At 43.1% G+C, this 27,969-nt stretch overlaps 1 protein-coding gene, 1 long non-coding RNA gene and 1 pseudogene across 2 annotated transcripts in view; 2 read left to right on the forward strand and 1 right to left on the reverse strand.

Annotated features, from left to right (window-relative positions):
- LOC139020009 (uncharacterized) overlaps positions 1-27,969 on the reverse strand; it is a 51,810-nt gene that overhangs the window by 2,901 nt on the left and 20,940 nt on the right. Inside the window, exons 8-9 of the long non-coding RNA XR_011473181.1 lie at positions 12,962-13,036; positions 11,858-12,015 (exon numbers count right to left, since the gene is read on the reverse strand). This is a non-coding gene — a long non-coding RNA (uncharacterized lncRNA). The remainder of the gene's footprint in view (positions 1-11,857; positions 12,016-12,961; positions 13,037-27,969) is intronic.
- On the forward strand, positions 1,759-9,714 carry LOC139019576 (uncharacterized protein C2orf78-like). Its single transcript, XM_070428566.1, has 5 exons — positions 1,759-1,835; positions 2,764-2,879; positions 6,000-6,761; positions 7,601-9,091; positions 9,329-9,714. Exons 1-5 carry the CDS (start codon positions 1,759-1,761, stop codon positions 9,712-9,714), a joined length of 2,832 nt encoding a protein of 943 aa, XP_070284667.1.
- Positions 18,982-26,957, forward strand: LOC139019577 (uncharacterized protein C2orf78-like; annotated as a pseudogene).

Here is a 27,969-nt window from a genome sequence, read left to right on the forward strand (position 1 = left end):
CTTACTACACTTCTTCCAATCTTACACCATCCTTCCTAACCTGCACTGGATATGGATTCTTTTGATTTCCAGGGGAAAACAGAAATTTTTTAAAAAAAAAAGACTGGTCTGCCCTAGCTGGTTTGACTCGTAGATAGAGCATTGGCCTGCAAACCAAAGGGTCCCAGGTTCAATTCTGGTCAAGGGCATGTATCTCGGTTGCAGGCTCGATCCCGGGCCCTGGTTGGGGCTCGTGTGGAAGGCAACCAATCGGTGTGTCTCTCTCACATCGATGTTTCTCTCTGTCTCTACCTCTCCCTTCCACTCTCTCTCCAAAAATCAATGGAAAAATATCCTCTGGTGAGGATTAATAAAAAACAAACAAACAAAAAGACTGGTTTGGCTTGCAGATATTTAGCATATACTGTTAGCCTCACATTACATATTAGTATCATGGAAGTTGGCAATCTGAGGTCTGAAACTTAGGGGGAAAATGTTGAAAAAAAATTTATAAGGCTCTGGCTAGCATGGCTCAGTGGTCAGAGCATTGGCTCACACACCAGAGGGTTGCAGGTTTGATTCCTTGTCTAGGCCATGTACCTCAGTTGCAGGTTCAATCCCCTAGTCAGCGCAATTATACAAAAACCAAATGATGTGTCTCTTTCACATGGATCTTTCTCCCTTGCCTCCTCTCACTCTCTAAAAAAATCAATGGAAACACTATCCTTGGGTGAGGAATAACAACATTTTTTTTTATAAGTTTAAACCATATGTCTACACTGCAACACCCCTCAGTGTATTTCTTCTCAGATAAGTATCATAGATTTCCTTCCCCAAACCAGCTTACTCCATATAGAGAGTGAGGCAAAAGTAGGTTTACACTTGTGACTACACGAAATAGAGATTCTTCTTGTATTATTCACTAATTATTGTATTATTCCATATGAACAACTGTACACTTGCTTTTGCCCCACCCTGTATAAGTCGTTAGCAACTTAGCCCTAACTCAGAGTCACCAGGGTGGTTAGTGGGAACAGCACTAACGGGGGGGCAGAGAACAAGGGCAACCCAGGCCAACTCAGGCTAAGGGCACACCTCTGTTCCTTATGCTCAGGGCCACAGTACAACTCACCGCAATGCCCTTTTCACACACTCCCTGTGGACAAAACCATAGCTTGATACAGAGCATAAAAACAATCCCTATTTTACTAATATAACCAATGAATGATATAAGTGACAAAAACAAAAATATATTTAGGATTATTCTCTCTAGTGGACAGAACTCTTGCTCTGTATACTTTCACTTTGCCTGTTCCCTGTTCCTCATGCAAGTCCTGTCTTTATTATTCTCTTCATTTCTGTCTGGACTTGCACCCAAGCATGGCAGACAGAGAATCCTAGAGGCCCAAAATTCTACAGCGGCTGTTTGCAAGGGGGAGGAGACTACAGTAACTGTCATACTGGATACACTTTATGGGAGAAGGAAAGGGGAAATATCGCGAATGCCTCTCATGTATACAAATGCAGGATGGCAGGAAGCCCAAGGAACCAGAGGGAGCAGATTACAGGCAGAAGAACTGCAATCAAAGGCTAGAAGAGGAAAGGTTTGCAGTCAGCTGACTCCTAGCTCTTTGGTATTTGCTTCTAATGGGCAGAGTCCACTTTGGGACGCATCAGACACTGAAAAGAAGACCCCAGTTGCTGCTGGAAGTTGACAGGAAGTAACATCCGTGAGTGTAAGAATGCAAGAACAAAGCTTGTCTAGAAACACTGCCTACAATGAAGAAGAAGAAGAAGAAAGGGAGAGAAGAGAGATGCAAGTCCAATCTGGCCTGTCCCAGCTCAGCCCAAGGAAGGTAGGATTCAAGAAGAAACTAAAAGAGAAGAGCCTTGGACCACATCATTCTCCACAACATGCACTTAACAAACTTCATTTTACTCTTTAACCAAGTCACAAAAGAGCTTCCTCCACCCCCACCCCCACCCCAAATCCTCATCTGAGGATATTCTTTTCCACTGATTCTGAGAGAGTGAAAGGGAAGGGAAGAGGATGGAGATAAAGAAATACCGATTTCAGAGAGACACACTAACTGGTTGCCTCCTTCATGTGTCCCCACTGAGGGGCAGGGAGCGAATCTGCAACTGGGGTATGTGCCCTTGCCTGGCAATACAACACATGACCCTTCGGTCTGAGGGCTGACGCTCTATTCACTGAGCCAAACCAGCCAGGGTGCAAAAGAGCTCTTTAATTCCTCCCTTTGCTCCCCAAAGTTGCAGTAAATTCACTAGTTACTAGTAGATGGACAGATACAATTTCCACACAATTGCAATGGTGCAACCTACATAACCCTTTCTGTTCTCTCTTAGGATATTAAATATATATATAATAATAAACATATGTCATACAACATAATATAGAGAATAAAAGTACTAGTTAATTATATTAATGGATGTCTTTAAGAAACACTGAGATCATTTCCCTAACACACGAACCTGGGGAAAGTGGGACTATCACATTTGTCTTGTCAACTAGCACATCTACCCCGGAGCCCAGCCATTTAGGGGTTGGCTGAGCTCCCCTACTGCTCCCTCCATCCAATCTTGTCTTCTTGTTGGGGATCTGACCTCCCTATTGGCCTTCGCATCCCTTTAAACTGCCTGCTTTGTGACATCATTCTCCCACCAAACCTACCACCACCTGGCAGAATCTTGGGGTTTCCATGGAGTTGTCAGTAAATACATTTGGATCATCGCAACTGACCAATGACCAGTATCCAGTGACAGTGTGACCAGTAACCTTCGTACTGGAAACAAGCGCTCTTTGGCTTCACCCACTCAGACATCCTCATCCCTTGCATCTACATTTATTAAAATTTCCTCTTCTTCTCTGACCATGTCAGGTAAGGAAAGAAACTTTTAAAAGTTTCTCATGAGATATTTTTGCCCCTAAAATTAGCAGTAGACTCAAAATAGCATAAAGAAAGGAAATATTGATCTAGAAATCCAGAGACCTAATTTCACTTTTGATTTTGATACTTACTAGCTATGTGACTTGGGACAAGTCATTCACTCACAAAATCTGTTCATCCCTCATCTGTTACATTAGGATTTCAGATTGGTTGTTCTCTCTATTCCCTTTCTTTTCTAATATTGAGTTTTAAAGACACCCATATAGAAAATAAAATCAAGACTTCTGGAATGCGTTTCAATAGAAACACAGAGGATATATATGTATATGTATATATGTATATGTATATATATAATGTCTCTATTATAAGGGTCTCTCACCACTAATGTTTCAACTTTAGTATTTTCAATTTAGTACAGTTCAAAAAGTAATATTCACCTATTTTTGGAGTTTTCTATCTAAACTAGGTGAAAGGGGAAAATAGGGAGAGAAGATGAAGAGTACTAGGCTATAGTGAGGCAAGTATTTAAATGTGAGAAAGTTTAGGATTGTTTTCATCAGCACGGGCCCACAGGAACCGGGGGTGGGGAGGGGGGCACATAAGCATGAAGGAGGGGAAACTATAAGAATGAAGCAGGAGGGCATGGAAGAGCTCTCAAGAGCAAAAAGGGGTCGTTTTGCAATGGAATGCTGAAGGCAACCAAGGATTTTAAATTAAAGCAGAGCGCGTAGAGTGAAATCTGCTCAGAGTAGGGCAAAATAGAGTTGATTTTAGTCAGTGCTTACATTAATAGACTAGGAAGGAAAGTAAGGCTGGAATAGGGTATCTATAGGCAAAGCAGCTTATCAGCAAAGTCATATTCAGTTGTCTGTTTTTTTCTATTGCCTCTCTGAACACACAGATGACAGTTTTGAGTATCAACATTTAAAAACGTGTGTTTTAGAAATTATGGTTCCTGTAAGCAAGAAATTAATAAAGGTGGTTATCTAGGGGGCTGGAGGAAAACATAATTTTCAGTGTTTCACTTCATTCTGATATTTAAACTATGTAGATGTTTTTTGTCACTTAAAAATGAAATTAAGATTAAAAATTGATATGTCCTAACCTGAACCAGAAAGACTAATTCCTTTGTGTGATAAGTATGTTCCACACTGAGAAACAGCCATCATCTCCCTTAGATCTTAGCTACCTAAGAAGGAAAAGAAAAGGTCAAACCCCACATCTCTAACTTCACGTGTATCTAAAACCAATCTTGTGGGGTCTCTTGACGATTCCTACAGTAAATTTTTATTTAATTAAAGTCTAGTGATGATGGCTTTTAAGACTTTCCTGGATGTTGAAGATGATTAAAATCTAGGTTTTAAGATAAACATATAAATTTTCAGGATACTCTTTTAAGTGTTCTTTCTGTTTGTCATGTGGCTATATTAATTAAATATATATTTCTACTAGACTTACTATCTGTTACTTGCTGGGTAATATTCAGAAAAAACATGAATAATCACATTAATGGAATTCTTTCTGCTTTGATTTATAGCAATTTTTACAGAAATATCTGTCTACATACATTGGGGCTACTTATACATCGACATTTATGGCTTGTTATGCAGTTTTTACTGATATATCTTCTCTCTCCACATGGCTAAAAATTTTTTCAAAATCATTTTGTACTGTGGCTGTTCTTTGGTTAATAGTATTCACTAAAACAGCACAGGCAATATTCACTTTTACAACGTGCATATAAAATAGAACAATTATTAACAAATTTTTATGCTTTGATTTTTGCTATGTGCCCCAATTTTCATTAATGTATATATGTGTGTGTATATATATATATATATATATATTTTAGTTATGTGATATATAGTGTTCATGATTTTTCTCTTTGTCTTTCCATAACTTAAATTTTCTTCCATATAAATCATATCCTATATAATAAAAGGCTAATATGCAAATCAATCGAACAGTGGAAGGACTCTTGGTATGATACACACTGACCTCCAGGGGGCAGACGCTCAACACAGGAGCTGCCCTCTGGTGGTCTGTGCGCTCCCACAGGGGAAATGCTGCTCAGCCAGGAGCCCTGAGCTGAGTGCAGTGGTGGGAGCATCTCCCGCCTTCGAGGCAGCACTAAGGTTGTCTGACTGATGGCTTAAGCCATCAGTTGGACATCCTCCACAAGGGATCCTGGACTGCAAAAGGGCACAGGCCAGGCTGAGGGGCCTCCCGACTGCACGAATTTTGTACACTGGGCCTCTAGTGTAATATAATACTTCTCAAGTATAAATTATTATTGTTACTATTATTATAATGTCTTTATGGATGAGTAACTCAAAACCTGGACAGTTTCAATAATGTTTTTCTTTCAAAAAGCACTTCTTGAGAAACTCACTCCCCCATAGCCATTTTGAGGTACGATCAGAAACCAGGCTTGAAGAGGGTAAGAATGACACTTCAAATTTACCCACTGCACTGAGCTACATGTGAGTTCCAGGGACTAACATGTGAACTTTCAGGCAGCACAAGGCACTGAAGATTACAGTGGCAATAGCTGTACTGTTTTCCATGGACAAAACTCCGCATCTGTACTAGAAGCCCCATTACTCCCGATTTGTGGCAGTGTAATGCTTAGAGAAGAGCTTGAGTAAGGGAGTCAGGATTCTTAGGTAATGTAACACGGTAATAATACAGGCACAATGAGAGAACTTGAACAAGTCTATCTAGCCTCTCTGAGCTTCAGTTTCCACACTCATAAAATGAGAATGTTAGAACTCAGGTTCTCTAAAGAATCCTGGTTCTAAAATGCTTCGATTCTAGGAAAGAGCACAAAAATCAATACTAGTAGAGGCTCAAGGGAAAGGTAGGGCGGAGAGTGGTTGCCTCTACCGTAGAGAATGTATGAACCACTTGGTTCTCTTGCACATTTTGCCCACATTGGGAGCACAGGCAGTTAATACAGAAGAGTAGCAAACTGTTCCAGCACTTACAACCAGCATAAGCTGTTTGATTTTTGACACCTCAGTGAGTATTGGTATTAATCTTAAGATGATCCTATTATGCAAACATAGCGATTCCCTTTGATTTTTTCATCACCCTCTTTGTTCCCCACAGAGAATTTCCAAAATCCACCTTTACTTGGAACTTCAAAGTCTCTGCAGCTCTCTCTTCCTGTGGGGAGCACTGCAGCCTCCCTCACAGGACGAGTCTGCAGTCTCCCCAGAGTCTCTGCTCCAGCCGTCACATCAGCATGGCTCCTACCATCAGTCTCTGGCACCTCTTTCCAACCTCTCATGGGTAGTGCCTACCTTTACCAACATTCTAGCACAACTATGCTGTCTGGAGTTACCGGCCAGAGCCAGATCTCCACTCCAGCTGCTTCCAATCCTGGTGTTTTTGAGTGGGCGCTCACAGGAGGCACTGCAAAGAAGTCCTCATCCATCCGAGACTTCACGGTGACTGCCATTGACCAGGACACAGCTGTTTCTTCCATGTCGATGGCATCCCAGTACAATAAAACCTCAGATGCCACTAACATGGTCCCTCTGTATCCACCACTTTCTGCCAGCCTTGTTCACGGGGCATCATCTCAGATTCCAAATCAGGGACAGAGCTGGTCACTTCCCTACCAGGAAGGAAGCCAGCTCTATTACTACGATCAAGGCACACTGGGCCCTCTGCTCTCTGCAGAACGTGGTCCCTACCTGCAATCCTATGGCTCTGTGTCTTACACAGAGAGCAGGGCCTCTGCCCCTCAACCAGAAATGGTCATGGTACTAAAGGAGGTCCAGCCCACAAGTGTAATACCACCAGCCTCCACCTCTGCAATCTACTACTCAGTGCCTGCTCAACCCATCACAGAGACAAGTTTTCAAGGTGAGTTTAAACAGCAAGAAGGAAGAGGAGCGGGGTCACCATTAAAAACTCGGGTCACCCGGGAAGTGGTGAGTCCACAGACAGGTAGACTTTAAGTCCTGTGACTTTGTAACTGCCACCCTCAGTCAGTGCTCCCCATTTTCAGACTCTATGGGAACACCTCATAGAGAAGGGAAGGTGGACACTGGATTGGCCATGTATGAGAACTGAAGAGCATACAAAGGGGTCCCACACTATTCACTCCCTTACCTACTAGTCCCCCTCTACTACAACAGTTTCATGGACTCTCTTGATTTATTGCTTCAGTGTCTTTAGAAAGAATTTCAGAACTCTTACTGCGATAGTGGTAGTTTAACTTTCCCTCACTTCTTAATTCATGCCAGGTTTTAAGACCTTGTGTTCCATGATCTTGTCCAAAGCAAGCAGGCTAGAAATCTGCCCTTGCTTATTTATTTCATCAGGAAGAGCTCCATTCCCTCCCCTACTCCATTGTGTGAAATTTTATTTCCTCAGGAAAGGGAGAGAACTACAAGGACTCCATATGTACAATGCTAGCTTTGTAAAACATTTTAAATCACTTACTTTTTATTTGATTTATCACAACCCTGTCAAATACACAGAATACCATGAAACAATGACATCAAATGATCCCTAGTGAGAACTAGAACAGTTGTCTCCTTTCTCATAGCACAGGGAGCTGTCCATGATCCTTAGGAAGAGCTGGTAGGGAATGCCTTTCCCATTGTTGGAAGGAGCATGGTTGCTGCATTGGTGGTGACAGGGGAGCACCCATGGGTGGTGCCCAGGGTCTGACTGGCTTCTCCTTGATTCCTTTGTAGTGATGGAGACTTCCCTGGGGATGAAGACTTCCCTCGGACTGCAACCTCTGAGCCAAACTTTTTGTCTACCACAAACCCCAGGAATCCCCAAGTCTTGTAGTGGCACCAATATCCAGATGCTTGACAGCAACCCACCACCTGAGCTTGGGGACATTTCAATGGCAGCTCCATTCCAGAGTCCTAGTATTTACCTGGCACTGCCTCCAGCTCCAAGCCAGGAACAGAAAGAGAATAGGAATTTGGAGGACATGAAAACCGTGCTTTCAAAGCCTCTGGATGCTTACCAGATCCCAACAGAAAACCAAGAGCCTCCACTGCTCCCTTTAGAAATCCCCGACATTCCCCAGCTCCTGGCCTGCTTTGATCCCCTTGGCCAGGAGGAGCAGCCTGGTTGGGAAAACGCTGGTCTGGGAAAGAACAGCCTGAGTCTTAAGGACCAAGGGACACTTGAAAATGGGACTGAATCCAATGATGGCTTTGCAGACATCGCTACACTGGTGGAGGATATTCAGCTTCCAGTGGTCCTAAATTCCTTGGATGAACTTGATCAATCCAAAGGTCCCAAGGTGATCCAAACCAAAGATACCAGAGCCATCAATTTGAACGAGGTGCAGAAAACAAGTGTCATTAATGCTCCCTCTGAGCTGATCAATGGTGCTCCCATAGTCAAAATCCAGCCTGAGAATCCAGATGGCAGGTTGGTGGGAGAAGTGGCTGTTTCCAATGCTGCAGCCAGTGACAGGCCTCCTGAAAACAGGGCCAAGAATTCTAACAAACCTCAGAAAGCTGCCCCCAGCAGGACCAGCAAAACCAAGAGCCATGGGCAAGAAAAGACCAAAAGAACCAGAGAAAACAACCCCAAGAAAACTGAGGAGAGTAAGCAGTCAGGGAACAAAGTCAAGGCAGAGGAGAAGCCAAACATTCCAAAGATGAAACGGAAGAAATACCACCCTGAGCTGACCCAAGAGACCTTCAAAAAGCCCCGAAGCTCCCTGGGTATGCATATGCTGGAGTCTGTGCAGGTTTTTCATGCCCTGGGGAAGAAGAGTGATAAGAAAACTGAACTCTCTTCCTCCCGGGCCCTGGGACACTCAAGCAACCCCAAAGGCCCCCAGCCATCCCTAGCTATCAGACAATGGCTGGATACCCCCCGTGAGGGCAAAGGTCCTGAGAAAGCTCCAGTCAAACGCCAGAAACCAGATGGCAGTGCTGAAAAGGAGTGTTCATGTTCATCTGAGTACGAGCTGCCACCTCCTGGGAAGGTCAAGTTGGTACCTTTGATTTTTCCAACTTTGGACAAGCCCCAAGCTCGACCTGTTCCTCGCAGGCCACTGTCTCTGGCATCACGTCGGCCCGCTGGGGCTAACCGGGCCCAGCCTGGTTCTAAGTCAGCTCAACCTACTGCAGTCAATTCATCCCAGCCAACATCTGCATCTATGATGGGTCCTGCCAGATCAGCTCTGCCAATTTCAACCAATCCTGATCAGCCTGGTTCTAACTCAGCTCAACATGCTGCAGTCAATTCATCCCAGCCAACCCCAGCATCTATGACAGGTCCTGCCAGACCAGCTCAGCCAGTTTTGGTGAACCCAGTCCAACCAGATTTGACCAACCCTGTTGAGTCTGGTTCTAATTCAGCTCAACTTACTGCAGTGAATTCATCCCAGCCAACTCCTGCATCTTTGACAGGTCCTGCTAAACCTATTCCAACCAATTCAGTCCGACCAGGTTGGACCAACCCTACCCAGCCTAGTGTCCCTCAGTGTGATGCTTCTAGACCTGTGCCCTACAAAACATCAACTTGCACTTCTTTCCAGGGGGAGCCAGTTCGCACTACGGTGAACAAGGCCTGGACCCCACCCAAACCTCAAAATCAATGGCTTCTCCAGGATTTTGCCTGTCAGCGAATTCCATGGAGGAAACCTGATATTTCTGGGCCAGTAATGTCCACGCCCATCACAAAGGAGCAGAGGCCAGAGAGGGAGGCTATGAAGAGGAAAGCTCAACTTGAGCGGGAGAATGCTGCCAAATTCACCTCGCTGGGGAAAGTGCAATATTTCATCGAGAGAGAAAAAGAAATGGACATTTCTCGATACTATGGCTATGCAAAATAAGAGGTGCCTGGAGTGTTGGTGCCTCGCTGGATACCTACTGTTTTCCCATAGATAGATAGATTTAAATTTCTCAATTCTGGTATATTTTAAATCTTAACAAAATTGAATAAGTAAATGTAGTGGAATTCATAGATAAGTAATAAAGAAGCGTTTTGAGTTTTGAGATGCTGTTAACTGTGGCTTTCTTTGGTGGGGGTGTGGATCAAAAGCTGCATGAGAACAAAAGAATTGGTAGTTGGATGGGCAAATGAGGGACAAGGGGTAAGAACTGAGGAAACAGAAAGAACTTTGTCTATGGCCATAAAGGCTAAAAGGGGAGAGGTGGATTTATAAAAAGGAGCAGGAGGTGGTGGGATGACAGAAGTGAGATGCAGGGTCTGGGGTTAGGGTTAAAAAGATAAAATCTGAATAGAGTTGAAAATGGCGGATGAGTCTAGATTGATCAGGAGAAATAGAAAAAGTCTCTCGTGGAGGCCGGTCTTAGGTCTCATGCCCACCAGATAAGTATTTTAGAAAACACATAGTTGGTACATTTCCCAAAGGTTTGGGTTGCCTTTTCCATGTCTGATTGTAGTTGGGGAAGGTAAGGACAAATCAAGGGAATCTACCAGATGAGTGGCACGGGGTCAGCTGATAACAGGGGCCCAGGCTAGTGAACTGCTGTAGAAGGGGGCTCACCCTACTGGGTAAACCACCATTTACTCAATACTAATGCACCATGTCCATTAATGCACTATTTATTATATTTAATTTAGTCTTCATTTCTAAAATTTCTCTTTTCTTTTTAATTCTGTCCTGAGTTCTATCATCTCACCTAATTCTGATTTATGGTATTCTTTCACCTTTTTTTCTTTTTATTATAGTAATAAATCCCCTACTGGGGATCGAGCCTGCAACCTAGGCATGTGCCCTTGACCAGAGTTGAACCCAGGATCCTTCGGTCTGCAGGCTGACGCTATATCCACTGAGCCAAACAGGCTGGGGCTAGCAGCTTATAGTTTTTATGTTTTGTCGGCCTGTCTTTTCTGAATTGTTTCACTGGTGAAGAAGATGCTATTCTGCTCCTTATTCTTCTTTTTCTCATATTATCATTTTATTTATTTCAGAGAGGGAGAGACACTTTCCCTTTGTGTCTGTGGTTCCTTCCAGCTGTGTCTCTCCTGAATGGAAAGGAGCTCTAGTGCTCAGTGTCCAGTTAGAAAGGCCTAGACTGCTCCAGGCCTTACACTTGTCCATGGCCCCTTGTATTTACTGACGTTGGGACTGGAAAAAGCCCCTTCCAGTCTCAGCTGCTGTCCTCAACTTGGCTCCCAGTGCTCTCAGGTGAGGACTGCTGGCACTGTGAAGGCCTCCTGTGCTCACACCCATCAGATGCTTCCTCCTGTCTGACACTCCCTCTGGTGCGATGCTGAGACCAGGTAGGTCTGTGCCCGGTGGTGGTTGTCTGTTCCACCCTGTTACTTTGGGGCTTCTAGTTTCCTGGTAAATGCTACCTACCCATGGGCGTTTAGTTTGGATCAATCTAATGCCATGACAGGGTTTGGGGAAATTAAAAACAATGCCACTGTCTCTATCTTCCTTAAAATCTGCTCATCCTTTGACATGATTATTTTATTAGTAAATGTGACAGCCCTGAAATCATCAGTACCCCAAAGCAGAGCTGCAGAGCCCATCTGCCCTACCCTCGTAGGACTCTGGGTTAGACAAGGCTTTCTGAGTGTCCTCTGTCTAAGGTGGCACCTCATGCTTGTATTTGCTCGGATCTTGGTGTAAATAAGAAGGCAAAACACAGCTACCCGAAAAGCTCATGGGTAGAGGGACATTTGGCCACCATGAGAGCGGGAATGAACCTGTGGGCAGGGGGAGAGTCTGTAGGCAGCCACTGGTCAGGAATGTGTATCTTTTCATTCCCTCTTTCCTTCTTTTATCTTCTTTTTTAGACATGTACAAAACTGCATCTCCCATCTGTCCTCCTCCCCAGCCAAACATATACACAAACAAAACAAACAACTGATCCATGCAGTTTTCTTCATCTCAGCTCATGGTAACGCCATTTCCCAAGTTGCTCAGTCCGGAAATCTTTGAAATCATATGACTCCTCTCTTACACTCTCCAGATCACCAGCAAATCCCATCTGCCTTACCTTCACATTGTATCAAGGACTTGTCCACTTCTGACCGTTTTCCTCCACTTCCACTCTAGTCCAAGTCTCCATCATTTCCTGCCTGGATTACTGGGACAGCGTCCTAACTTGCAGTTTCCCAATCATTGTAGATCCACAGAGCCCATGGTGTCTCACCTCTATGCAAAAATAAAACAAAATAAAATAGTCCCATTTGGTAAGTAGTTAAGTGCCAACAATTTTATAAGTATTTGTGCCTGTAGTAGGCTGGACAGTGGACAGCCAAAGACAGCAGGTGCTCATCCCTGAAACCTGTATGTATTACTGTTTTACTTAAAAAAGGGTCTTTGTGAATGAAGGGTCTTCAGGTGGGAAGGTTATCCCGGACTGTGAGGGTGAGCTGAGCCATAAATGCAATCTATGCGTCCATGTCAAATGGAGGCAGAAGGAGATCTGATGCAGACAGAAGAGGGGAAGGTGATGTGACCATGGAGGCAAGAGGGCTCCAGGAAAGATTTCACACAAAAATAGAATCTAATGAGTGCATCCTAGCCACATTAACAGAAATGTTCAATGGTGTTAGAGATGTGGAGGAAGAATTGATGATTAAGTCCATAGGAAAAGAGACAGACAAATGAGACCAGAATGAGGGGGACAAAAGTGGTATAAGAAAGGAAACATAATCATGGTATACTATGGCTCAGAGCTGTGTATTTATCTCATACATAACTTGAACTTAGAATTTCTGATTTAACCAAAAGTTGGGGAACAACTATACTAAAAGGATGCGGTAACAGAAGTATGTGTGTCATGGGTATGAAAAAGCTAAATCCTCATCTTCCACTGTAAGAAGTCAATAGCATTAATGTATACAATATACACTACTTAATTATAACTTCTTTTATTTCTTTCTTGTATAATAGAGCATTACAATGATTTTTTTTTTTTAAAACTAAGTATGGAAGTAGGTTGTACTTACCTATGAATTTCATTTCAGGACAGTAAAAGGCAAAATACAAAGTATGTGCCATAAAAAGAGAAAATGGAGTGTGATGGGATAGAGAATCACTGTTCTACATGGTGAATTCAAATTTCTAAAAGAACATTGAATTAATTTTTGCTTACCTTTTTCAAAGGAACTTCGAAAGCAATGTCGGAGTCCCAGGCATCCTCCGTCCAACAGGGAGATAGTCTTGCCACCTGTTAATACATTTGTGTTAGCCAAATTCTCTTAGCCTTTTTCCCAGCACACACTTTGGACTCCTCAGTCACCTCTTCTCTTTGCTCTGCTGCTCCAGTATTCACCCCTAACAAGTTACCTGTACTTCCCCTCTTCCTGTTTCCCCATCTTGAAAACACGTACAAGGCAACAAACAGTGCAAAGGTCTCAACAAAGGAGGAATGCCTAACACCAGAGATGGCCAGAACTTCTATATCCCCGATCAAACCTAGCCTGGTCCTGAATACTAAGGTGGCATAAATACATAGATGTTAAGTGAAATGGTTCAAACTCAATTCTTTCACTTCACAGTTCATTTTTAATCCTCATACAACTGATGCCATCATTATTGGATCGGCAGGGAACTTCCAGTTCATATGGTAAAAAGAAAACCCCATAGAACGGTGACACTGAGCTGTGCTTAATAATGCTAGGAGTCACAGTGAGAAGTAATATTTGAGCTGACTTCTGTCGAATGAGTTAGAATGAACTGAGGTTGATTCCGTCTATCTGAAGCATTGGAAGTGAGGGCAAAAGTTGTACAAGTTGAGGCTGGAGAAGCAGGTTGGATTCTAGACAGTACAGTGTACAGAGTCTTAAAGGCCGAGGTAAAGAGTTTTTTACTCTTTTTAAAATATATATATTTTTATTGATTTTAGAGAGGGAGGGAAAAACATCAATGATTACACAGAATCACCAATCGGTTGCTCCCATACCCCACACCTGGGATCGAGCCCACACCCAGGCACATGGCCTGACCTCCAGGTTCATGGGTAGACGCTCAACCATGAGCCACGCCAGCTGGGAGGCTCAGTGATTGATGTTTTGAGGATATTATGAGCTATGGTCCAATCTGCCCACTACTACTGTCTAGTAGTGTATATAAATATTTATTAGTTCAAATATAGATACCCTCTATTTTATATAAACACAGCATACTACATCTATTCTACAATCTTTGAAATTTATATGATTTTCCCAAAAATATATGTGTACATCTATTTTTTAAGACTGCATAGTATTCTACTGATTGTAAGTTTGTACCATTATTTATATAACTGATGGACTTCTAGTTGTTTGCAGCTTTTTTTATCCTCCATTACAGGCAGGCTGCAATGTAAACATCCTTAAACATATATACAACTATGTCTAAATTTCTAGAAGTAGAATATCTGGAATGAAGGATATGCAAACTTAAAAATTTGATAGATACTTCTTAATTACCCTTCAAAAATATTGTGTTAACCTACACTCCCACTCACCATGAAACTTTTTTTTTTTTTTTTAAATATACTTTATTGATTTTTTTACAGAGAGGAAGGGAGAGAGATAGAGAGTTAGAAACATCGATGAGAGAGAAACACCGATCAGCCGCCTCCTGCACATCCCCCACTGGGGATGTGCTCGCAATCCAGACACATGCCCCTGACCGGAATCGAACCCGGGACCCCTCAGTTCGCAGGCCGACGCTCCATCCACTGAGCCAAACCGGTTTTCCCACCATGAAACTCTTATGGAGTATCAATCATGTGCCAGGAAGTATGTATTAACATTTTAAAAACTGACCTCCAGAAATAATAACTGAGAGAGCCCTAGCTGGTTTGGCTCAGTGGACAGAGCATTGTTCTGCCAACTGAAGGGTGTCGGGTTCGATTCCAGTCAAGGGCATGTACCTAGGTTAAAGGCTCAATTCCCCGCCCTGGTTGAGGCACGTGCAGGAGACAACCAATCCATGTGTCTCTCTCACATTGATGGTTCTCCCTCTGTCTCTCCCCCTCCCTTTCATTCTCTCTAAAATTTTATGGAAAAATATCTTCGGGTGAGGATTAACCAAAATAATAATAGTAATAATAACTGAGAGAGACAGGAGTAGAGCTCAAGTCTAAGATTTCCATACACTATCAGGTATAGAGATTTGTATCTGTTTCAAAACCTCTCAGTTCTGCTAGAAGTGAAACAACAAGTAACAGAATGTCCTAGAGTAGGTCTGAAGGCAGAATAAAATGCCAAATTTCAGATTAAGCTATATATAATTATAATAGAAAATGTTTTGGGTGTTTTAATTTTTAGTTTCTAAAAGTACCTTATATACACTGTTACTAATCTTTACAACCATTTGAGATCTGGGTAAACTGAGGATCAGAAAGGTCAGTTATTGAATAAAGGAATGAATGAATGTGTAACAAGATCATTAGTTTTAACATTTCTGGGACAATCGTATTCTAACAAAGTTTATATGCACTAGCATTTATAATTCTGAAAATTTTCACATAATGAAAAATCCTATATAATAAAAGGGTAATATGCAAATTGACCCTAACAGCAGAGCGGCTGGGAATCACTGGTCACTATGACACACACTGACCACCAGGGGGCAGATGCTCAATGCAGGAGCTGCCCCCTGGTGGTCAGTGTGCTTCCACAGGGGTAGCTCTGCTCAGCCACAAGCCAGGCTGACGGCTGCCAGTACAGCGGTGGTGGTGGGAGCCTCGCCCGCCTCCTCAGCAGCGCTAAGGATGTCCGACTGCAGCTAGGCCTGCTCCCCGTTAGCAAGTGGACATCCCCCCGAGGGCTCCTGGGCTGCCAGAGGGATGTCTGACTGCCAGCTTAGGCCCAACCCCCCCCCCCCCCCCCCCGCCAGGGAGCGGGCCTAAGCCAGCATGTGGTCATTCCCTGAGGGGTCCCAGACTGCGAGAGGGCACAGGCCGGGCTGAGGGACCCTCCTGAGTGCACAAATGTTTGTGCACTGGGCCTCTAGTAGTTTAATATTAGTAAATTGCTATTTGAAAAAAATATGTAAATTAGCACAGCACAGTTTGCACAATTTGTACAATTAGTCACATTCAAATTTAGTGTCAAAACCAAAATATTATTTAGCAATTTATGATAAATATATTTAATAAGCATGTAGTGGCCAAAAAGTATTAGTGGTACAGATAGCTATAGACTTGAAAATATACAAAATGTGACATGAATCTATCAGAAACTGGAAAAAAAATATTGATCATATATTTACAATTTGCTACAAGACACAAGCTTGAGATAGGAATACGGCACAGATTTGTTATAGTTGACACAAGAAACTCCAGACCAAGGCACCATAGGGTTTCCAGAAAGTGTGAAACCTAGCAAAGAGTAGGCCTTTGGATGGGAGTGGATCCAACATGAGGTGAAAGAATGCATTAATAGGTATGTTGTACACTGGAATGGGAAACATAGGAGCAAAGGATATTTGGAGTGCCAAACAGCTAAGTGGTTGACACTATAAAATCTAGCATGTAGAGGTTTGAGGGATTCCAGTCTTTAATTAAATTAAAAGTGAGAGTAACAAAGCATCCAGGGGTAGATGGGCTGGGTATATTTCAACAAAGCAAGTCTTAGTTATCCCAATGGGTACAAAAGGCAGGAAGTGGGTATATGGGACAAGACAATACCTTAACTGCAAGAAAGAAGACTTTAGGTCAGGGTAGAGGTTGATGCTAAGCTTCAGAGTGTGGAACTAAAGTTCTTTAGGTTCCTCCTCCTACATTTAAGATTTTTTTTTTTTAGAGTTAAATGATGCTGAGCCCCTAAGGCAAAGTTAAATGGCCGGAACTATGGAGAGAAAATAGTTATAGATGCTGGGAACCAGGAAAGGCCTAATTAAGGGTTTGTCTAGGTAGAATTGAAAGGTGGAACTGAGTATTTTATCATGTAAACATTTGTTTGCTACCAGATTTCATCTTACTACACTTCCTCCAATCTTACACCACCCATCCTAATCTGCAGTGGATATGGATTCTTTTGACTTCCAGGAGAAAACAGACATTTTTTTGTTAAAAAAAAAAAAAGACTGGTCTGCACTAGCCGGTTTGACTTGTAGATAGAGCGTTGGCCTACAAACCGAAGGGTCCCGGGTTCAATTCTGGTCAAGGGCATGTATCTCGGTTGCAGGCTCGATCCCGGGCCTTGGTTGGGGCTCGTGTGGAAGGCAACCAATCGATGTGTCTCTCTCACATCGATGTTTCTCTCTGTCTCTACCTGTCCCTTCCACTCTCTCTCTAAAAATCAATGGAAAAATATCCTCTGGTGAGGATTAATAAAAAACAAACAAACAAAAAGAATGGTCTGGCTTGCAAATAGATATTTAGCATATACTGTTAGCCTCACATTACATATTAGTATCATGGAAGTTAGCAATTTGAGGTCTGAAACTTAGAGGAAAAAATGTTGAAAAAAATTTATAAGGTTCTGGCCAGCATTTTTCAGTGGTTAGAGCATTGACTCACATACCAGAGGGTTGCAGGTTTGATTCCTTGTCTAGGCCATGTACCTCAGTTGCAGGTTCAATCCCCTAGTCAGCGCAATTATACAAAGCAACCAATTAATGTGTCTCTTTCACATGGATCTCTCTCTCCTTTGCCTCCTCCCACTCTCTAAAAACAATCAATGGAAACACTATCCTTGGGTGAGGAATAACAATATTTTTTAAAAAATATATATTTTATTGATTTTTTACAGAGAGGAAGGGAGAGGGAAAGAGAGTTAGATACATCAGCTGCCTCCTGCACATCCCCTACTGGGGATGTGCCTGCAACCAAGGTACATGCCCTTGACTATAATCGAACCCGGGACCCTTTAGTCCGCAGGCCGACGCTCTACACACTGAGCCAAACCAGTCAGGGCACAACATTTTTAAAAAAAATGAGTTTAAACCATATGTCTACACCACAACACCCCTCAGTGTATTTCTTCTCAGATAAGTATCATCCTATCATCCCCCATCTTTGAAAACACTCATCTCATAAAAGGAAAAGTACTTCTATAAATGAAATATGTCTCTTTGTAGATTCCATCTATGAGCTATCGTCTCTTGGCTCTTGCCATCTTGTATCACACACTTCCTACTCACTGGCATAAAAAAGCCCCCAGGTAGGTTGACCTAGGCACCCCTAAAAGCTTACCATCAAGAAAAATGACTAGGTCCATAGATTTCCTTCCCCAAACCAGCTTACTCCATGTAGAGAGTGAAGCAAAAGTAGGTTTACACTTGTGACTACACGAAATAGAGATTCTTCTTGTATTATTCACTAATTATTGTATTATTCCCTATGAACAACTGTACACTTGCTTTTGCCCCACCCTGTATAAGTCATTAGCAACTTAGCCCTAACTCAGAGTCACCAGGGTGGTTAGTGGGAAAAGCACTCACTAGGGGGCAGAGAACAAGGGCAACCCAGGCAAGCTCAGGCTAAGTGCACACCTCTCTTCTTTATGCTCAGGGCCACAGTATAACTCACCACAGTGCCCTTTCCACACACTCCCTGTGGACAAAACCAGAGTTTGGTGCAGAGCATAAAAACAATCCCTATTTTACTAATATAACCAATGAATGACATAAGTGACAAAAACAAAAATATATTTAGGCTTATTCTCTCTAGTGGACAGAGCTCTTGCTCTGTATACTTTCACATTGCCTGTTCCCTGTTCCTCATGCAAGTCCTGTCTTTATTATTCTCTTCATTTCTGCCTGGCCTTGCACCCAAGCATGGCAGACAGAGAATCCTAGAGGCCCAAAATTCTACAGCGGCTGTTTGCAAGGGGGAGGAGACTACAGTAACTGTCATACTGGATACACTTTATGGGAGAAGGAAAGGGCAAATATCGCGAATGCCTCTCATGTATACAAATGCAGGATGGCAGGAAGCCCAAGGAACCAGAGGGAGCAGATTACAGGCAGAAGAACTGCAATCAAAGGCTAGAAGAGGAAAGGTTTGCAGTCAGCTGACTCCTAGCTCTTTGGTATTTGCTTCTAATGGGCAGAGTCCACTTTGGGACGCATCAGACACTGAAAAGAAGACCCCAGTTGCTGCTAGAAGTTGACAGGAAGTAACATCCGTGAGTGTAAGAATGCAAGAACAAAGCTTGTCTAGAAACACTGCCTACAATGAAGAAGAAGAAGAAGAAAGGGAGAGAAGAGAGATGCAAGTCCAATCTGGCCTGTCCCAGCCCAGCCCAAGGAAGGTAGGATTCAAGAAGAAACTAATAGAGAAGAGCCTTGGACCACATCATTCTCCACAACATGCACTCAACAAACTTCATTTTACTCTTTAACCAAGTCACAAAAGAGCTTCCTCCACCCCCACCCCCACCCCAAATCCTCATCTGAGGATATTCTTTTCCACTGATTTTGAGAGAGTGAAAGGGAAGGGAGGAGGATGGAGATAGAGAGAGAAATATCGATTTCAGAGAGACACACTAACTGGTTGCCTCCTTCATGTGTCCCCACTGAGGGGCAGGGAGCGAATCTGCAACTGAGGTATGTGCCCTTGCCTGGCAATGCAACCTATGACCCTTCGGTCTGAGGGCTGATGCTCTAATCACTGAGCCAAACCAGCCAGGGTGCAAAAGAGCTCTTTAATTCCTCCCTTTGCTCCCCAAAGTTGCAGTAAATTCACTAGTTACTAGTAGATGGACAGATACAATTTGTGCACAATTGCAATGGTGCAACCTAGATAACCCTTTCTGTTCTCTCTTAGGATATTAAATATATATATAATGATAAATATATGTCATACAACATAATATAGAGAATAAAAGTACTAGGTAATTATATTAATGGATGTCTTTAAGAAACACTGAGATCATTTCCCTAACACACGAACCGGGGAAAGTGGGACTATCACATTTGTCTTGTCAACTAGCACATCTACCCCGGAGCCCAGCCATTTAGGGGTTGGTTTAGCTCCCCTACTGCTCCCTCCATCCAATCTTGTCTTCTTGTTGGGGATCTGACCTCCCTATTGGCCTTCGCATCTCTTTAAACTGCCTGCTTTGTGACATCATTCTCCCACCAAACCTACCACCACCTGGCAGAATCTTGGGGTTTCCATGGAGTTGTCAGTAAATACATTTGGATCATCGCAACTGACCAATGACCAGTATCCAGTGACAGTGTGACCAGTAACCTTCGTACTGGAAACAAGCGCTCTTTGGCTTCACCCACTCAGACATCCTCATTCCTTGCATCTACATTTATTAAAATTTCCTCTTCTTCTCTGACCATGTCAGGTAAGGAAAGAAACTTTTAAAAGTTTCTCATGAGATATTTTTGCCCCTAAAATTAGCAGTAGACTCAAAATAGCATAAAGAAAGGAAATATTGATCTAGAAATCCAGAGACCTAATTTCACTTTTGATTTTGATACTTACTAGCTATGTGACTTGGGACAAGTCATTCACTCACAAAATCTGTTCATCCCTCATCTGTTACATTAGGATTTCAGATTGGTTGTTCTCTCTATTCCCTTTCTTTTCTAATATTGAGTTTTAAAGACACCCATATAGAAAATAAAATCAAGACTTCTGGAATGCGTTTCAATAGAACCACAGAGGATATATATGTATATGTATATATAGTCTCTAGTATAAGGGTCTCTCACCACTAATGTTTCAACTTTAGTACTGTCAGTTTAGTGCAGTTCAAAAAGTAATATTCACCTATTTTTGGAGTTTTCTATCCAAACTAGGTGAAAGGGGAAAATAGGGAGAGAAGATGAAGAGTACTAGGCTATAGTGAGGCAAGTATTTAAATGTATGAAAGTTTAGGATTGCTTTCATCAGCACGGGCCCACAGGAACCAAGGGGGTGAGACACATAAGCATGAAGGAGGGGAAACTGTAAGAATGAAGGAGGAGGCATTGGAAGAGCTCTCAAGAGCAAAAAGGGGTCGTTTTGCAATGGAATGCTGAAGGCAACCAAGGATTTTAAATTAAAGCAGAGCGCGTAGAGTGAAATCTGCTCAGAGTAGGGCAAAATAGAGTTGATTTTAGTCAGTGCTTACATTAATAGACTAGGAAGGAAAGTAAGGCTGGAATAGGGTATCAGTAGGCAAAGCAGCTTATCAGCAAAGTTACATTCAGTTGTCTGTGTTTTTCTATTGCCTCTCTGAACACACAGATGACAGTTTTGAGTATCAACGTTTAAAAACATGTGTTTTAGAAATTATGGTTCCTGTAAGCAAGAAATTAATAAAGGTGGTTATCTAGGGGGCTGGAGGAAAACATAATTTTCAGTGTTTCACTTCCTTCTGATATTTAAACTATGTAGATGTTTTTTGTCACTTAAAAAGAAAATTAAGATTAAAAATTGATATGTCCTAACCTGAACCAGAAAGACCAATTCCTTTGTGTGATAAGCATGTTCCACACTGAGAAACAGCCATCATCTCCCTTAGATCTTAGCTACCTAAGAAGGAAAAGAAAAGGTCAAACCCCACATCTCTAACTTCACGTGTATCTAAAACCAATCTTGTGGGGTCTCTTGACGATTCCTAGAGTAAATTTTTAAAAATTTTTTTTTATTGCTTAAAGTATTACAAAGGGTATTACATATGTGTCCTTTCCTACAGTAAATTTTTATTTAATTAAAGTCTAGTGATGATGGCTTTTAAGACTTTCCTGGATGTTGAAGATGATGAAAATCTAGGTTTTAAGATAAACATATAAATTTTCAGGATACTCTATCAAGTGTTTTTTCTGTTTGTCATGTGGTTATATTAATTAAAATATATATTTCTACTAGACTTACTATCTGTTACTTGCTGGGTAATATTCAGAAAAAAACATGAACAATCACATTAATGGAATTCTTTTTGCTCTGATTTATAGCAATTTTTACAGAAATATCTGCCTACATATATTGGGGCTACTTATACATCAACATTTATGGTTTGTTATGCAGTTTTTACTGATATATCTTCTTTCTCCACATGGCTAGAAATTTTTTCAAAATCATCTTGTATTGTGCGCTGTTCTATGGTTAACAGTATTCACTAAAACAGCATAGGCAATATTCACTTTTATAACGTGTGTATAAAATAGAACATCATTTACTAGCAAATTTTTATGCTTTGATTTTTGCTATGTGCCCCAATATTCATTAATATTTATATATATTTCTAGTTCTGTGATATATATTGTTCATGATTTTTCTCTTTGTCTTTCCATAACTTAAATTTTCTTTCATATAAATCTTATCCTATATAATAAAAGGCTAATATGCAAATCAACCCAACAGTGGAAGGACCCTTGGTATGACGCACACTGACCACCAGGGGGCAGACGCTCAACACAGGAGCTGCTCCCTGGTGGTCAGTGTGCTCCCACAGGGGAAATGCTGCTCAGCCAGAAGCCCTGAGCCAAGTGCAGTGGTGGGAACCTCTCCCACCTTCGAGGCAGCACTAAGGTTGGCCGACTGATGGCTTAAGCCATCAGTTGGACATCCCCCCAAGGGATCCTGGAATGCAAGAGGGCACAGGCCAGGCTGAGGGGCCTCCCGACTGCACAAATTTTGTACACTGGGTCTCTAGTGTAATATAATACTTCTCAAGTATTATTGTTACTATTATTATTGTTACTATTATTATAATGACTTTATGGATGAGTAACTCAAAACCTGGACAGTTTCAATAATGTTTTTCTTTCAAAAAGCACTTCTTGAGAAACTCACTCCCCCATAGCCATTTTGAGGTAGGATCAGAAACTAGGCTTGAAGAGGGTAAGAATGACACTTCAAATTTACCCACTGCACTGAGCTACATGTGAGTTCCAGGGACTAGCATGTGAACTTTCAGGCAGCACGAGGCACTGAAGATTACAGTGGCAATAGCTGTACTGTTTTCCATAGACAAAACTCCGCATCTGTACTAAAAGCTCCATTGCTCCCGGTTTGTGGCAGTGTAATGCTTAGAGAAGAGCTTGAGTAAGGGAGTCAGGATTCTTAGGTTATGTAACACGGTAATAATACAGGCACAATGAGAGAACTTGAACAAGTCTATCTGGCCTCTCTCAGCTTCAGTTTCCACGCTCATAAAATGAGAATGTTAGAACTCAGGTTCTCTAAAGAATCCTGGTTCTAAAATGCTTCGATTCTAGGAAAGAGCACACAAATCAATACTAGTAGAGGCTCAAGGGAAAGGTAGGGCAGAGAGTGGTTGCCTCTACCGTAGAGAATGTATGAACCACTTGGTTCTCTTGCACATTTTGCCCACATTGGGAGCACAGGCAGTTAATACAGAAGAGTAGCAAACTGTTCCAGCACTTACAACCAGCGTAAGCTGTTTGATTTTTGACACCTCAGTGAGTATTGGTATTAATCTTAAAATGATCCTATTATGCAAACATAGCGATTCCCTTTGATTTTTTCATCACCCTCTCTGTTCCCCACAGAGAATTTCCAAAATCCACCTTTACTTGGAACTTCAAAGTCTCTGCAGCTCTCTCTTCCTGTGGGGAGCACTGCAGCCTCCCTCACAGGACGAGTCTGCAGCCTCCCCAGAGTATCTGCTCCAGCCGTCACATCAGCATGGCTCCTACCATCAGTCTCTGGCACCTCTTTCCAACCTCTCATGGGTAGTGCCTACCTTTACCAACATTCTAGCACAACTATGCTGTCTGGAGTTACTGGCCAGAGCCAGATCTCCACTCCAGCTGCTTCCAATCCTGGTGTTTTTGAGTGGGCGCTCACAGGAGGCACTGCAAAGAAGTCCTCATCCATCCGAGACTTCACGGTGACTGCCATTGACCAGGACACAGCTGTTTCTTCCATGTCGATGGCATCCCAGTACAATTAAACCTCAGATGCCACTAACATGGTGCCTCTGTATCCACCACTTTCTGCCAGCCTTGTTCATGGGGCATCATCTCAGATTCCAAATCAGGGACAGAGCTGGTCACTTCCCTACCAGGAAGGAAGCCAGCTCTATTACTACAATCAAGGCACACTGGGCCCTCTGCTCTCTGCAGAACGTGGCCCCTACCTGCAATCCTATGGCTCTGTGTCTTACACAGAGAGCAGGGCCTCTGCCCCTCAACCAGAAATGGTCATGGTACTAAAGGAGGTCCAGCCCACAAATGTGATACCACCGGCCTCCACCTCTGCAATCTACTACTCAGTGCCTGCTCAACCCATCACAGAGACAAGTTTTCAAGGTGAGTTCAAACAGCAAGAAGGAAGAGGAACGGGGTCACCCGGGAACTGGTGAGTCCACAGACAGGGAGACTTTAAGTCCTGTGACTTTGTAACTGCCACCCTCAGTCAGTGCTCCCCATTTTCTGACTCTATGGGAACACCTCATAGAGAAGGGAAGGTGGACACCGGATTGGCCATGAATGAGAACTGAAGAGCATACAAAGGGGTCCCACACTATTCACTCCCTTACCTACTAGTCCCCCTCTACTACAACAGTTTCATGGACTCTCTTGATTTATTGCTTCAGTGTCTTTAGAAAGAATTTCAGAACTCTTACTGCGATAGTGGTAGTTTAACTTTCCCTCACTTCTTAATTCATGCCAGGTTTTAAGACCTTGTGTTCCATGATCTTGTCCAAAGCAAGCAGGCTAGAAATCTGCCCTTGCTTATTTATTTCATCAGGAAGAGCTCCATTCCCTCCCCTACTCCATTGGGTTAAGTCTTATTTCCTCAGGAAAGGGAGAGAACTACAAGGACTCCATATGTACAATGCTAGCTTTGTAAAACATTTTAAATCACTTACTTTTTATTTGATTTATCACAATCCTGTCAAATACACAGAATACCATGAAACAATGACATCAAATGATCCCTACTGAGAACTAGAACAGTTGTCTCCTTTCTCATAGCATAGGGAGCTGTCCATGATCCTTAGGAAGAACTGGTAGGAATGCCTTTCCCATTGTTGGAAGGAACATGGTTGCTGCATTGGTGGTGACAGGGGAGCACCCAGGGGTGGTGCCCAGGGACTGACTGGCTTCTCCTTGATTCCTTTGTAGTGATGGAGACTTCCCTGGGGATGAAGACTTCCCTCGGATTGCAACCTCTGACCCAAACATTTTGTCTACCACAAACCCCAGGAATCCCCAAGTCTTGTAGTGGCACCAATATCCAGATGCTTGACAGCAACCCACCACCTGAGCTTGGGGACATTTCAATGGCAGCTCCAGTCCAGAGTCCTAGTATTTACCTGGCACTGCCTCCAGCTCCAAGCCAGGAACAGAAAGAGAATAGGAATTTGGAGGACATGAAAACCGTGCTTTCAAAGCCTCTGGATGCTTACCAGATCCCAACAGAAAACCAAGAGCCTCCACTGCTCCCTTTAGAAATCCCCGACATTCCCCAGCTCCTGGCCTGCTTTGATCCCCTTGGCCAGGAGGAGCAGCCTGGTTGGGAAAACGCTGGTCTCGGAAAGAACAGCCTGAGTCTTAAGGACCAAGGGACACTTGAAAATGGGACTGAATCCAATGATGGCTTTGCAGACATCGCTACACTGGTGGAGGATATTCAGCTTCCAGTGGTCCTAAATTCCTTGGATGAACTTGATCAATCCAAAGGTCCCAAGGTGATCCAAACCAAAGATACCAGAGCCATCAATTTGAACGAGGTGCAGAAAACAAGTGTCATTAATGCTCCCTCTGAGCTGATCAATGGTGCTCCCATAGTCAAAATCCAGCCTGACAATCCAGATGGCAAGTTGGTGGGAGAAGTGGCTGTTTCCAATGCTGCAGCCAGTGACAGGGCTCCTGAAAACAGGGCCAAGAATTCTAACAAACCTCAGAAAGCTGCCCCCAGCAGGACCAGCAAAACCAAGAGCCATGGGCAAGAAAAGACCAAAAGAACCAGAGAAAACAACCCCAAGAAAACTGGAGAGAGTAAGCAGTCAGGGAACAAAGTCAAGGCAGAGGAGAAGCCAAACATTCCAAAGATGAAACGGAAGAAATACCACCCTGAGCTGACCCAAGAGACCTTCAAAAAGCCCCGAAGCTCCCTGGGTATGCATATGCTGGAGTCTGTGCAGGTTTTTCATGCCCTGGGGAGGAAGAGTGATAAGAAAACTGAACTCTCTTCCTCCCGGGCCCTGGGACACTCAAGCAACCCCAAAGGCCCCCAGCCATCCCTAGCTATCAGACAATGGCTGGATACCCCCCGTGAGGGCAAAGGTCCTGAGAAAGCTCCAGTCAAACGCCAGAAACCAGATGGCAGTGCTGAAAAGGAGTGTTCATCTCCATCTGAGTACGAGCTGCCACCGCCTGGGAAGGTCAAGTTGGTACCTTTGATTTTTCCAACTTTGGACAAGCCCCAAGCTCGACCTGTTCCTCGCAGGCCACTGTCTCTGGCATCACGTCGGCCCGCTGGGGCTAACCGGGCCCAGCCTGGTTCTAAGTCAGCTCAACCTACTGCAGTCAATTCATCCCAGCCAACATCTGCATCTATGATGGGTCCTGCCAGATCAGCTCTGCCAATTTCAACCAATCCTGATCAGCCTGGTTCTAACTCAGCTCAACCTGCTGCAGTCAATTCATCCCAGTCAACCCCAGCATCTATGACAGGTCCTGCCAGACCAGCTCAGCCAGTTTTGGTGAACCCAGTCCAACCAGATTTGACCAACCCTGTTGAGCCTGGTTCTAATTCAGCTCAACTTACTGCAGTGAATTCATCCCAGCCAACTCCTGCATCTTTGACAGGTCCTGCTAAACCTATTCCAACCAATTCAGTCCGACCAGGTTGGACCAACCCTACCCAGCCTAGTGTCCCTCAGTGTGATGCTTCTAGACCTGTGCCCTACAAAACATCAACTTGCACTTCTTTCCAGCGGGAGCCAGTTCGCACTACGGTGAACAAGCCCTGGACCCCACCCAAACCTCAAAACCAATGGCTTCTCCAGGATTTTGCCTGTCAGCGAATTCCATGGAGGAAACCTGATGTTTCTGGGCCAGTAATGTCAACGCCCATCACAAAGGAGCAGAGGCCAGAGAGGGAGGCTATGAAGAGGAAAGCTCAACTTGAGCGGGAGAATGCTGCCAAATTCACCTCGCTGGGGAAAGTGCAATATTTCATCGAGAGAGAAAAAGAAATGGACATTTCTCGATACTATGGCTATGCAAAATAAGAGGTGCCTGGAGTGTTGGTGCCTCGCTGGATACCTACTGTTTTCCCATAGATAGATAGATTTAAATTTCTCTATTCTGGTATATTTTAAATCTTAACAAAATTGAATAAGTAAATGTAGTGGAATTCATAGATAAGTAATAAAGAAGCGTTTTGAGTTTTGAGATGCTGTTAACTGTGGCTTTCTTTGGTGGGGGTGTGGATCAAGAGCTGCATGAGAACAAAAGAATTGGCAGTTGGATGGGCAAATGAGGGACAAGGGGTAAGAACTGAGGTAACAGAAAGAACTTTGTCTATGGCCATAAAGGCTAAAAGGGGAGAGATGGATTTATAAAAAGGAGCAGGAGGTGGGGGGATGGTAGAAGTGAGATGCAGGGTCTGGGGTTAGGGTTAAAAAGATAAAATCTGAATAGAGTTGAAAATGGCGGATGAGTCTAGATTGATCAGGAGAAATAGAAAAAGTCTCTCATGGAGGCCGGTCTTAGGTCTCATGCCCCCAGATAAGTATTTTAGAAAACACATAGTTGGTACATTTCCCAAAGGTTTGGGTTGCCTTTTCCATGTCTGATTGTAGTTGGGGAAGGTGAGGACAAATCAAGGGAATCTACCAGATGCGTGGCAAGGGGGCAGCTGATAACAGGGGCCCAGGCTAGTGAACTGCTATAGAAGGAGGCTCACCCTACTGGGTAAAAACGCTGTATACTCAATACTAATGCACCATGTCCCTTAATGCACTATTTATTATATTTAATTTAGTCTTCATTTCTAAAATTTCTCTTTTCTTTTTAATTCTGTCCTGAGTTCTATCATCTCACCTAATTCTGATTTATGGTATTCTTTCACCTTTTTCTTTTATTATAGTAATAAATCCCCTACTGGGGATCGAACCTGCAACATGAGCATGTGCCCTTGACCAGAGTTGAACCCAGGATCCTTCAGTCTGCAGGCTGATGCTCTATCCACTGAGCCAAACAGGCTTGGGCTAGCAGCTTACAGTTTTTATCTGTTTTGTG

This window comes from Myotis yumanensis, unplaced genomic scaffold (assembly GCF_028538775.1).
Source record: "Myotis yumanensis isolate MYYU_CA2020_CCGP unplaced genomic scaffold, mMyoYum1.0.hap1 SCAF_11, whole genome shotgun sequence".
Classification (NCBI taxonomy): domain Eukaryota; kingdom Metazoa; phylum Chordata; class Mammalia; order Chiroptera; family Vespertilionidae; genus Myotis; species Myotis yumanensis.

Excerpts from the sequence above, each read along its gene's own strand:
- LOC139019576 (XM_070428566.1), top strand. The coding sequence starts at position 1,759 with ATGAAGAAGAAGAAGAAGAAAGGGAGAGAAGAGAGATGCAAGTCCAAT. Across the intron at positions 1,836-2,763 it reads CCCAGCTCAGCCCAAGGAAG|TGTGACCAGTAACCTTCGTA; the intron begins GTAGGATTCAAG and ends ATCCAGTGACAG. Across the intron at positions 6,762-7,600 it reads CACAGAGACAAGTTTTCAAG|TGATGGAGACTTCCCTGGGG; the intron begins GTGAGTTTAAAC and ends ATTCCTTTGTAG.